We start from the raw sequence: 13,421 nt of genomic DNA on the forward strand, positions 1-13,421 counted from the left end.
TATCACCTTACGCAGCAACAGCAGCAGCGTCACCAGTAGCAGCATCTCAGAAACGCCAGCTCGTTACAAGGCAGGCTACGCTGTGTATCACCGGTTTCAGTAAGAGGCACACCGCTGACAACCTCTTAGAGAAACTGAGGGAAATCATCGCCCAGTGGCTTACACCACTTAGACTCTCCTGGGGATTTGTGATATCTGACAACGCCACCAATATTGTGCGGGCATTACATCTGGGCAAATTCCAGCACGTCCCATGTTTTGCTCACACAATAAACTTGGTGGTGCAGAATTTTCTGAAAAGCGACAGGGGCGTGCAGGAGACGCTTTGGGTGGCCCGAAAAATTTCTGGCCACTTTCGCCATTCAGCGACTGCGTGCCGAAGACTGGAGCGCCAGCAAACACTCTTGAACCTGCCCCGCCATCACCTGAAGCAAGAGGTTGTGACGCGGTGGAACTCAACCCTCTATATGCTTCAGAGGATGGAGGAGCAGCAAAAGGCCATACAAGCCTATACATCCACCTATGACATAGGCAAAGGAGGGGGTATGCACCTGACTCAAGCGCAGTGGAGAATGATTTCCGTGTTGTGCAAGGTTCTCCAGCCCTTCGAACTTGCCACACGTGAAGTCAGTTCAGACACAGCCAGCTTGAGTCAGGTCATTCCCCTCATCAGGCTTTTGCAGAAGCAGCTGGAGAAAGTGAAGGAGGAGCTAAGACGGAGCGATTCCGCTCGGCATGTGGGACTTGTGGATGAAGCCCTTCATTCGCTTTGCCAGGATTCCAGGGTGGTCAATCTGTTGAAATCAGACCACTACATTTTGGCCACCGTGCTTGATCCTAGGTTTAAAGCCTATGTGGTGTCTGTCTTTCCGGCCGACACAAGCCTGCAGAGGTGCAAAGACCTGCTGGTGAACACACTGTCAGCTGAAGCGGAACGTGACACGTCAACGGCTCCTTCTTCATTTTCTCCCGCAACTGGGGCTGCCAGGAAAAAACTTAGGTATCCTAAGCAACCCGCTGGCGGTGATGCAGGGCAGGCAGGACCAAGTTTGGACATCTGGTCCGGACTGAAGGACCTGGCAACAATTTCTGACATGTCTACTGTCACTGCATATGATACTGTCACCATTGACAGAATGGTGGAGGATTACATCGGTGACAGCATTCAAGTAGGCATGTCAGACAGTCCATACCTGTACTGGCAGGAAAAAGAGGCAATTTGGAGGCCCCTGTACAAGCTGGCTCTATTTTACCTGAGTTGCCCCCCCTCCAGTGTGTACTCCGAAAGAGTGTTTAGTGCAGCCGGGAACCTTGGCAGCGAAAGGCGTAGGAGGTTGCTTCCACAGAATGTGGAGAAGATGATGTTCATCAAAATGAATTATCAGCTCTTCCAGGGAGACCAGCCTCCAGAAGGTACAGAGGGACCTGTGGTGGTGGATTCAAGTGGGGACGAGTTAATACTTTGTGAGGATGAGGATGTACACACTGAAGAGGGTGAGGAATCGGTGGATGAGGAGGATGAGGATGACATCTTGCCTCCGTAGAGCCAGTTTGTGCAGGGACACATTAATTGCCAGCTTGTTTTGTGGGGGCCCAAACGAACCAATCATTTCAGCCACAGTTGTGTGGCAGACCCTGGCGCTAAAATGATTGATTTGTTAAAGTGTGCATGTCCTGTTTATACAACATAAGGGTGGGTGGGAGGGCCCAAGGACAATTCCATCTTGCACTTCTTTTTTTTCTTTGCATTATGTACAGTTTGGGGCCTAGTTTTTCTAACTGCCATCCTGTCTGCCACTGCAGTGTCACTCCTAGATGGGTCACGTGTTTGTGCCGCCCACTCGTGTCGCTTAGCATAGTCATCCAGCTACCTCGGTGCAACCTTTTGGACATGAAAACACTATTGTGAGGTGTGAGGTTTTCAGAATAGACTGGAAATGAGTGGAAATTAAGGTTATTGAGGTTAATAATAGCATAGGAGCAGAGAAACCAACAAATTCTGTGATTTTAGCTGTTTTTATGCTTTTTTTAAAAAAAATACAGATCCAAAACACAAAACCCAGAACCCAAAACACGGAAGGGTGGTTTTGGCAAAACCAATCCAGATCCAAAACACGAAGAAAGATCCAGATCCAAAACCAAAACACAAAACACGAAAAGTGGCCGGTGCACACCCCTAGTTCCTACCCATTAGTGAAGCCACGGGAACCGCATACTGAAACAGGTTCTCGCTGGGCTCCACCATTTCTGTAGTATAGCTTCTAAAATGGTGGCTGTTATTGTGTGAACCCTAGGACCAACAAGAAGCCTAAAGCTCATTGGCCCTCATTCAGAGGCGGTCGCAAGAAGCGAGCGCTTGATCTGAATGTGGGCGGCCGCTTGACTGTTCAAGTGCGGCCTCCTGGTCGCTAGCTAAGCTGTGGGTTACCACCCACAGCTTTAGCGACTGACCAGGTTGATGGTCACGATGGTCAAGACCATTGTGACCATCGGGGCTTGCGACGAGAACCTAAGGTTGGGTCTCGGCAACCGCAAACCCCAGGCAGCTTCCTGCTCTGATCGAGCAGGAAGCTCCCCACTGACATCACTGCTGATGTCAGTGTGGCCGCCCACAAAACGGCAGGCGTTCCTTAAGGAACGCCTCCATTTGTGAAACCACCCCCCCGCCACGCCTACAAAACGGGTCGAGCTGTCGATCAACATCGACAGCCGCCCAGGCTTTCTCTCTCGCTCCGGGGCTTGCAGTGTATAGTGTTCCTCACGCCTGTCTGGTGTTCTAAAGCTTGTTGACAACCTTTAAGCAACTAAAAGGAAGTATATTATTAATAGAGAGATGTGCATTTATGCTGGTTTTGATTTTGGCAAACCGCCGTGACTGGTTTTAGTTTTGGACTTTTTCCAAATATTTACAAAAAAGCTAAAATCACATAATTTTTTCTATTTTTGTTCCTAGAGTATTATTAATCTCAATAACACTAATTTCCACTCATTTCCAGTAAATTTTGACTACCTCCCAGATCACAATATTATTGTCAATATTCACTTTTGTGACTGGATGAGAGCTGTCATACTGGCTTCCCCTTGCAAAGGATTGTTTCAGAGTCAGTAGTTTTTTTAAATAGTAGTCTTCTTGGTCCCCTTCTGGGATGAAGATCCATCCCCAGCACCAGCAGCAGCAGGCCTAGTAGCACTGAAGGATTCTTCTGAGGAATCCTGGAGAGGTAAGGAGTCACCTAGCCTTAACAAACTGGATGCAGGACTACCTCCGATCATTACTGTGAATATTGAGGATGAAGGTGTTGGGGGTAGAGATTGCAGGTGCTGGGATCTAGTTGAACTTGAGAGATGGGAGATAGCTGATGCTGGACTGCTTGTTGTTATTTTTTTAGCACCAGTTTCTGATGTTGTAAAAAAAATTTCATGAGTTCGCTGCAAGTGACGTAACAGGGAGGAGGTTCCTAGATGGTTAATGCCTCTACATCTACTTATCATGGATTTACAAACACTACAGATGGCTTGACAATTGTCAGGATTTGGGTACAAATAATTCCACACATAAGAGGTGCATTTGTTGGTCCTATGCCCAGGAAAGGCAATGGCCTTCCTCTTATCATGGCCAAAAGCTGCTTCCACTGGTGCCTGACTTACACAAGCAACATCCTCATCCTCAACATCCTCATTAGTGCCAGCGTCAGATCCACAAATATCCCCCTCATCCTCTTGCACTTCCTCGGTGGCATCCTCAACTTCTATGTCATCAACTATATTTGTGCTGGAATGCGGCTTCTCTGCGAGTACAACAATATCAGAAATGTCAAGCTCACACATTGCATTTGTGGACACACTTAGACTCTCCTCAGGCATTTGTAACATTTCTGTTTCTGAATGCACAGTTTGTCCAATTGCCTTAGTTGTTTTACTTTTCTTACCCCTCTTCTAGACTCTGAGTGATAAGGTCTTGCATTGTCATGAGAGGCAGCGGAAGATGCCTCACTGACACTTGCTGAACCACCACTCATAAATAAAGGCCAAGGCCTCAGTCTTTCCTTGCCACTGCATGTGGTGAATGGCATGTTGGCAATTTATTATTTTTCTGCACCATACTTTCCCTTTATTAGATGTTTTTTTCTTTAGCACTGTATATATATTTTTTTTAGTTTAGACTTAGACCCACTATACCCTTTAGCATCGGCCTTAGTAAATGACGTTGAAGGACTAGCGCCGTCATCATGACTGGTGGCACCAGCTGTAGTAACAATATTTGGTTGCGCTTCTATAATCTGAACATCATCTATTTTTCAATTCGCAGATCACTGCGTGGCTTTTATATGCATGTAAACAAAGCACACCAAACAGTACAATAATTTAATTTATTTTTTTATGTCACAGTTCTATTCTTGCATGGACTGGAACTACAGGGCTTATAAATGCATGTCAACAAGGCGCAACAAACAATACAATTATTTAATTTATTTTTTTTTATAGCGCAGCTCTATTCCTGCATGGACTGGAGCCACAGGGCTCATATATGCACATGAAGAAAGTGCACCAAACAGTACAAACAATACAATACAATTATTTTATTTCATTGTTTTATTTTTTGATGTTGCAGGCACAGCTCTATTCAAGCTGCATAGAGTCACAGGGCTTATATATGCATGTGAATGTCTTACTGATAGACACAGCACAGCCAATGCAACAGAGTACAGCACAGCATAGCAGCGAGCATCCCCCATACACATTGACTAAGAAGCACAGCCACTTGTGACTTGTGAGTTTAGACACAGCCTATACAGCAGAGTACAGCACAACATACAGAAGCATGCATCCCCTTTACACATTGACTAAGAAGCACAGCCACTTGTGAGTGTGGACACGGGTAACCGATGGACGTAATCCCGATCGCCGGCTTCCTGTCTAATCCCGACAGGGGTCTAATGACAGGCTTCGAAATCCCAATGCCTGTCATTAGACCTACGCTGGGAGCCCAACGGCTTACTGATTGCAGGTAAGTCAGGTGCGGACAGCTGCACGGGGGGGAGGGTTAGGTTAGGGGCTCCCGGGGCGGACTTATGGTTAGGCACCCCCCTGGGAGGTTAGGGTTAATCTAGGGGAAGGGGGGGTTAGGGTTAGGCTCCCCCGGGGGGAGGTTAAGGTTAGGCACCCCCCCGGGGGACTTAGGTTTAGTCAGCGGGGAAGGGGGGGTTAGGTTTAGGCCCTTGGGGGGGAGGTTAGGGTTAGGCACCCTCAATGGAGGGTTATGGTTAGGGGGTAGAATAGGGTTAGTAAATACTTACCTTTGGACAATTTGGATTTTCACCCCTGCTGGGCTGCCGCTGTCGGGATTTGTAAATCATACTGATTCTGTGGACACAGCCTATACAGCAAAGTACAGCACAACATACAGAAGCATGCACCACCCTATATACATTCACTTAGCAGCACAGCCACTTGTGAGTCTGGGCACAGCACAGCCTATACAGCAGAGTTAAGTACGGCATACAGCAGCGTGCCTGACAAGGAAATGGCGCAGAGTCCTGTCCACGGTGCCTTATATAGAATCCAAAACCCGTGAGGATGACGTTTTGCCTTAGAGTAGAATCCGAGTCAGGCGGGAAGACCCGAGCCTCCGTTCGGAATGACTCAGATTCCCAATGTTCGGGTAGGTTCGGATTCCAAGGAATCTGAACCGCTCATATCTAATTATTAATTAAAAAGAAATCATTAGTTATGAAGATTGCCTTAGTAGTTGAACTCTTTGGCCACCATGCTATAGAAGGATCTTTTCTACTCTGTCAAATTATTGATGCATGCTCGTACTTAGGGCCTGACTCAGAGATGTACGCTAATGGCGCCAATGCTGTGCCTGTGATCTCAGCTGCTGTACGAAAATATGCAAATGTCGCAGCCGGCAGGATTTGTAATTAGACGTACACCTGCGGCTTTGCAAATCCAAGCATCTGCGTACAAAGACGCAGCATAAATCGCAGATTATTTGAGTATCACAGTTTGGAGTAACCCTATGGCTACTCAGAATGGATGCAGGAACTGAAATGCTGGAACCATTTTAACTGCTTACGAGTCGCAGATGTAGGCTGTGACATACTCCCAATATGGTTGCATCACACCTGCGTTCTTCGCTACTCAACGTTACCGCTCACAAACGCTCCCTGACTGTCGGTGACTATGGTTATGTGGTATGCAGTCAGGATGTCGTTGGTCTAAATGGCAACCATTGGCATCCTGATGGTATAATTCCGGCAAGGGTCTAATGACAGGTGTTGAAATCCCAACGCCTGTTATTTTACCTACACTGGGAGCCCGACGCCTGGCATCCCGATGGAAAGTAAGCCATGCGCGGACAGCTGCGGGGGGAGGGGGTTTAGGTTAGGGGCTCCCAGGGGGGACTTAGGGTTAGGCACCCCCCTGGGCGGGTTAGGGCTAGGCACCCCCCCGGGAGACTTAGGTTTAGGCCGCGGGGAAGGGGGGGTTAGGTTTAGGCACTTACAGGGGGGGTTAGGGTTAGGCACTTGGGGGGAGTTTAGGTTTAGCCACCCCTAAGGGAGGGTTAGGGTTAGGGGGGGGTTAGGTTAGTGAATAGGAAAATATTTACCTTTCGGGATTAGACCCGCTTGGCTTCCAGCATTGGGATTAGAACCGGCGTCCGGCGATCCCGGTTATGTACCTTGATGCATGTGCAGTTTACCGATAATCGCTCAACTGTGAAATTATCATCATTCTGTACATCTCTGAATCAGGCCCTTAGTGGCAGGCATACACAGTTAGACCAGCCGCAGAGAGAACCCTGAAGCATTATCATTGAATTGTCTTCGCTGGGATAGCCTCTTATTGGAAACACTGCCCCAGCATGACTAGGTTTATAAATTCATTTTAAATGCATGTCTTATTCCTACTTGCCCATTCTACCGGAACTTCCAGGAGCCTCACAAACCAGGTAAGAGTATTCCGCCTCCAAGGCACCAATGTTCAGCAGTACTGGCTCAGAGGTGGCATTCCAGTCATCTCACATGTGTTTGATGGACTTGACGTCAGAGCTCTATGCAGACCAGCTGAGTTATTTCACTTTCATGCTGAAACAGCAAAGGACATTCCCGTTGCCACAAAGTTAGAAGCTTGCAATAATCTAGAATTTTATTGTATGTTGTGATCTGAGGTATATGTGTGGTTGCTTGGCCATGGAAAGGCAAGCCATGAACTCGGTAGTCAGTGCTGCAACCGAGTACAGTTGATTCTTTTTATTTCAGCTAAGCACTTCAACATTTTCTTGTCCAGTACTGGTAGGTTGTGTGACCTACTGCTTCATGGCTGAGCTGTTACCTGTGGCAGATCTCGCAGGGCAGAAATTTGATAATTTCATTTGTTAAGGTAAATATATCTTACATACCCGAGACACACTAATGCAGGGACGGGGCCGTTGTGCAGGCCCACCCACCCAATCTGGCTATGTGCAGCTGTGTCTGCAACGACTGTCACAGTGACCCCTATACCGCAGCATGCTTGACAGGCTGCGGCTGTTTGGGGGCAAGCGTCCCAGAAAATGGCCCCATTTTCTGGGTGTACCAAGCCCAGTGGGTGCATTTTTAGACGCAGCTTCACTGGCCCCGGAGTGTGAATTTACCTGACATCCTGAGTAACCCGAGGATTACTCAGATGTTCGATGGTTACGTAAAGACGCAGCATCGGATCACAAAAGACTGCAGTGGGTTTCTTTTTAAGCAAGACGCCTCCTGCAGCATTTGTATATTTTAGCACAGCCGCTGCATATTTGTATGCAGACGCCCCCATTTTTTTTTTATCAGGCCCTGTAACTAGTATGTATTTGCCAGAGAGATATGAGTCCATTATTTCTCTCAAAATGAATTCACATGAACACATTACAGAGCATGTAAAGATGTCATACTGCTAAATTCATGTCATATCTTTTATGTTACAGGAAATGACAGAAAATGACATTCAAAAGTTTCCAAAAATAACAGTACCGTAAGTATTCAACAATCTTTATAATTACATTTTATTTAAAAAAAATTAAAAGTTTGTGCTGTGGGTGTGGGTGGTATTATAACATATCAGTCTATCATATAAGTATATATAACTACAAATACAGAAATATAGGAAAGAAAACCGCTGTATATTCACATGCACACCCACGGAAAACCAGAATCCATACTAAAGATATAGGGAAAGCCACATCAAGCCACATCAATACATACTGGATAGGAGAAAAGCAAAATCCATATTAATATTGAAAAAGTCAGATCCACATCAAAAACATAAATACATTGAAAACGCCAGATCCACATACTGTAAAATACATTTAAAAAAAACAGATCCACATAAAATACTTTGAAAAAGCCAGATCCGCATAAAATAGGTATTATGGCGATACAAGTACCACCATGATACTTATGTAGTTCATATGGGGAAGCCTTCACTGGCGAAAACCGGCAAATTTTACTGCCATCAGGGTTTTTGCCAGCGACAGCAGCGTTAGAGGGAAAATAATTAAATCAGAAGATTGTGCTTACCTGCCATGCTCAGGTTTCTCCAAGTCGCTTCTGATTGTCAGCCAGCAGGACTCCATCACCTTCAGCAGAAGAGGAGGAGAATGGTAAGTGATGAGAAAGGGAGAAGTGGAACATGAAAGTGGGTGGCAGGAAGAGTAAAAGTGGTGTGTGAAGAGCACAAGGGAAAGGTGGGTGGTGGGGGCACAGGGGAAAGGTGGGTGGTGGGGGCACAGGGGAAAGGTGGGTGGTGGGGGCACAAGGAAAAGGTGGGTGGTGCGGGCACAGTGGAAAGGTGGGTTGTGGGGTATATATATGGGAGACCAGTGCTGTTTGGAAATGGGAGGGCTACTAATGGCGGGTCATAGGACAGGACCTGGAGGGATGCAGGTAGGGTGGGCTGGACCAAGGTGGTATGCAGGGCAGGGAGGGCTTGACTAAGAGGAAGTGCAGGACAGGGTGAGCTGGACCAATCGGGGGCACAGGGATGGCTAGACATGGTGGGGGCGTGGCACAGGGTAGGAAAATCCCGTGTCCTAATTGGGGGCACAGGGCAGGCATGGGTGGACCTGAAGGGGCACAGGGCAGGGAATGCTGAACTGGAGGGGCACATAACATGCAATTTTGGATGGGGGGGCACAGAGCTGGGAAGGCTGGATTGGTGGGCACAGGGCAGGGAAGGTTGGACCTGGGGGGCACAGGGCAGTAAATGCTGAACTAGTGGGGGTGGTTAAAGGGCAGGGAACACTGAACTGGGGGGGCACAGGGCTGGGAAGGCTGGACCTTGGGGGCACAGGGCAGTGAATGCTAGTCTCTGGGGGCACATGGCAAGGAACTCTGGACTGGGGTACAGGAAAGGCTGGACCTGGGAGGGCACATGGCAGGGAAGGCTGGGACTAGGGGTGGGCACAGGACTATAAATATAATGTGGAAGGAGAAGGAATGGCGCGACCCGCAAGCTATTTGTAGTCGCAGTCCGGGCAGCCATCCAGTGAAGAGACACTTCACTGGATGGCTGCCGGTAGCCAATCACAAACTGCCACTCCTGATTGGTTGTCGGTCCATGAGCTGTGATTGACTTGCGGCCATTGCTATATTCGATATGCTGCAGCGACTGTCAGTGTCTCTTCATGTTATGACTGTATCTGGATGGATGCCAGGTGCACAAATGCAATGCTAGCAGACAGAGGAGTAGCGTGTAACCATGGCGCCCGGAGAAAGTGCATGTCATAGCACCCCACCTCCCTATACTTAACTGTGCTAGTGGGGTATGGCCAGCCTACGGGGGAATACTTAAGTGAAGAGAAAGAAACGGTAACAGTATTATTCTGGGCATTGAGGTCCCATTGGGGGAATGGAATGCTTTAGTGATGCACTATCTGACATTAAGGGGTAGCTGCTTTGACACTGCTTTATTTATGTATAGCACTTAGGATCTGACTTTTATTTCCTTTGAATCATTGTTATCAGTCAATAGAGGAGATTGTATTATATATTCTTATCATTTAACTTAAATTGACAGAATACATGTGCTACTGTGAAATTCCACAGAGTGCACAGCTTATGACTGCAATTAATGCCCCAAGCAGCTATCACTGGAGTGGGGATACCTATGGGAAGTTCCTTTCTCAGCAATGCTCCTACTTCGCAAATATACATTGCACCTATATTAATGTGAGTACTACTAACGGTATACTAGCGGGAAGCCGGCTGCCTTAATACCGGCAGCCGGATTCCCGACTGTCATATCCCGATCGAAGGGATGCCGGGCGCCACGAGCGGACAGCCGCTGGGGGGGAGGGTTAGGTTTAGGGCACCCGGGGGGGACTTAGGGTCAGGCACCCCCCTGGGAGGGTTAGGCTAGGGGGAGGGAGGGTTAGGCACCCCCGGGGGGGACTTAGGGTTAGGCACCCCCGGGGGGGACTTAGGGTTAGGCACCCCCCCGGGGGACTTAGGTTTAGGCAGCGGGGAAGGGGAGGGGGTTAGTGTTAGGCACTTAGAGGGGGGTTAGGGTTAGGCACTTGGGGGGGAGTTTAGGGTTAGGCACCCCTATGGAGGGTTAGAGTTAGGGGGTTACATTAGGTTAGTCAATACTTACCTATCGAAGATCGGAATTTCCAGCGCTGTCGGGCTTCCTCTGCTGGAAACTCTGCTTTGGTCGGCAGGCGCTATTCCATACCGATTCCCTACTAACCATGTCATGTTCTGTCTACCACCATTATTATTATTCCAGGTTTTGTAATATTTTTTTAAAATCCGTAACTTATTTAGGATATCGAGCAAACTAACCATGATAAAACTAACAGGCGTGCGTCATACTATGTAGTGCCCCATGATTCCGGAACTCTGGATGGCGCCCTCTGTCCATTTTGGTGCCCGGAGCTCATGCTCCACTGGAACCACCCTCACTGCTCCCCTGCTAGCAGGCAGGTTCCGGAACTCTGTTCCCGATTTATATCATTTTTGAAAAGAGCTTCAGGAATGGCATTCTGGACCATTCCTCCTCAAAAATAGCCCTGCCCTTATATATTGCACAAATATTTTACTTGGTTATACGACACATGTATTTTTCTCTGTTCTGCAGAGCATATGCTGAACATATCTAGAACCGAACTAGCACACAAACTGAAAATTCTTCTGTTTCCAGACCAGGAAGGATGTATAAACCACAGAGAGAATGTGGGTGCACTATATTGTGCAACTACATGAAATGTTTGTTGATGCTTGTTTCTATACATATAATGTATAGTTTCACACTTAAAACAGAATTTCTGAACAAGAAACAGGGAAGTACAGCAAACATAGGCCCTGATTCAGAGCCGGACGCTCTGACCAGAGCGCTCGCTCTGAATCAGGGCCCACCTCCATTAATATGGAGCGTCCTCCTGGACGCTCGTATAGCTGTGGGTCACCACCCACAGCATATACGCGTGCAAAATGATGGTCGCGATGGTCTTGACCATCGCGACCATCGGAACTGCGAGTAAAAGCCTGCGGTTGAGTTTCTCAACCGCAAGGCCAGGAGTGATTTTGGCTCTATCAGAAACAAAATAACTCCCACTGACATCACTAGTGATGTCAGTGGGGCCGGCTTCAGACGGTAGGCGTTCCCTTGGGAACGCCTCCGTCTAGCAGACACACCCCCAGCACGCCCACCAAAGGGGGCGTGCTGTCAGTCACCATCGACAGCACGCCCCCTTTGATGAGACACTCTGAGCGAAGGAAAGTCCTTCGCTCGTCGGGTCTCGCGCATGCGCACGACGGAGCTCCCTCCATCGTGCGCATGTGCAGTGGGGAACATCGACCCACTTGCGAGCGGACTGCCGCTCGCGAGTGGGTCTGAATGACCCCCATAGGGCCTGATTCAGAGCTGAACGCTCTGACCAGAGCGCTCGCTCTGAATCAGGGCCCTCCTCCATGAAAATGGAGCGGCCTCCTGGATGCTCACATAGCTGTGGGTGACCACCCACAGCTATAGCCTTGCGACGGAGACCCTGCGGTAGGGTCTTGCTGCCGCAAGCCCTGGAGTGATTTTGGCTCTATCAGAGCCAAAATCACTCCCACTGACATCACTAGTGATGTCAGTGGGGCCGGCTTGAGACGGTAGGCGTTCCCATGGAAACGCCTCCGTCTGGCAGGCACGCCCCCGGCACGCCCACCAAAGGGGGCGTGCTGTCAATCAACATCGACAGCACGCCCCCTTTGGTGCGAGACCCGGAGCGATGGAAAGCCCGTCGTTCCCCGGGTCTCGCGCATGCGCACAACGTAGCTCCCTCCGTCGTGCGCATGCGCAGTGGGGAACGGCGACCCGCTTGCGACCGTACTGCCGCTCGCGAGCGGGTCTGAATGACCCCCATAGTGCAATATATCCAATGTAACTTGCAAATTAACAATTCTTATTGGTATAATACACATACCAAAAATAACAAATACAGCTTGTATGGTATAACTAGTATTTTGGTCCAGATATTTGCTGGGTCGCTAGCAATCGTGCAGGGGTTTTCTTCCCCCACCTTCCTATTTCTCCTGTCTACCCCTATTCTTCACCCTATTCCTTCCATCTCCCACTAGTCTTTCCCCTATTTCTTCCGTCTCTCCCCGAATATTCCCCTTATATCTGTCGTCTTCCCGTATTCCATCCATCTCTCCCTAATCTTTCCTCTTTTCCTGCCATATTTCTGTATTTCTGCCATCTCCTCCTATGCTTTCTCCTATTTTTACCTTCTCCTCGTATTTCTTGCATCTTCCCCTATTCTTTTCTCTATTCCTTCAATCTCCCCCTATTCTTCCCCCTAATTCTCCCATTTCCCCCTAATCTTCCTTTCTCCCCTATTACTTCCCCTCTTCCCCCTTTTGATTTTTTATCTCTGTCTTTCCTTCCGGCCTTCCCATCCGTCTCCCCCATTTCCCGTCTCTCTATCCACTACTCTTATCCAGTCTGTTTGGCCCCCGTTCCTGCCCCCTCAATTCCATCTATTGTATTGCTGCAGCACCCGCTATTTAAGAAAAAGTGGCCACCCCATCCCCTCGTCCTCAACTTCACCCGCCCTGTAATTAATTCCACCTACCTCTCTTCTGTTGGCAGTGTAAGACTGCACCTCCTTCCTCCTCAACGGACACGGCACAACAGGAGTGAATCGTGATTCTTGCGAACCCACACCTGTGTCACATGCATGCGTCCATTGAGGAGCTTGGTAAATTTGGCAATTAAGCAGCTCTCCTTAGAAACCTATGGCAGCTGTTTTTTGCAGTGGAAAATGAGGGACCACAGCAAATATCACCGTTATCTGTTGTGCTCTCTCCTACATACATTTAGGGAATACTTAATATTTGTAGGTGCTCTCCGAAAATGGTTGTTTTCAGGGGATATCCCTCAAATATTTATTGGGAAAATGAGAA

General features: G+C 48.3%; 1 protein-coding gene across 1 annotated transcript in view; it reads left to right on the forward strand.

Moving 5' to 3' along the window:
• Positions 1-13,421, forward strand: part of LCP2 (lymphocyte cytosolic protein 2) — a 197,971-nt gene that overhangs the window by 37,193 nt on the left and 147,357 nt on the right. Inside the window, exon 3 of the mRNA XM_088465046.1 lies at positions 7,955-8,001. Within this exon, the coding sequence (XP_088321172.1) occupies positions 7,955-8,001 (47 nt within the window). The remainder of the gene's footprint in view (positions 1-7,954; positions 8,002-13,421) is intronic.

Source organism: Taudactylus pleione, unplaced genomic scaffold (assembly GCF_031769625.1).
Source record: "Taudactylus pleione unplaced genomic scaffold, aTauple2 ptg001827l, whole genome shotgun sequence".
Classification (NCBI taxonomy): Eukaryota; Metazoa; Chordata; class Amphibia; order Anura; family Myobatrachidae; genus Taudactylus; species Taudactylus pleione.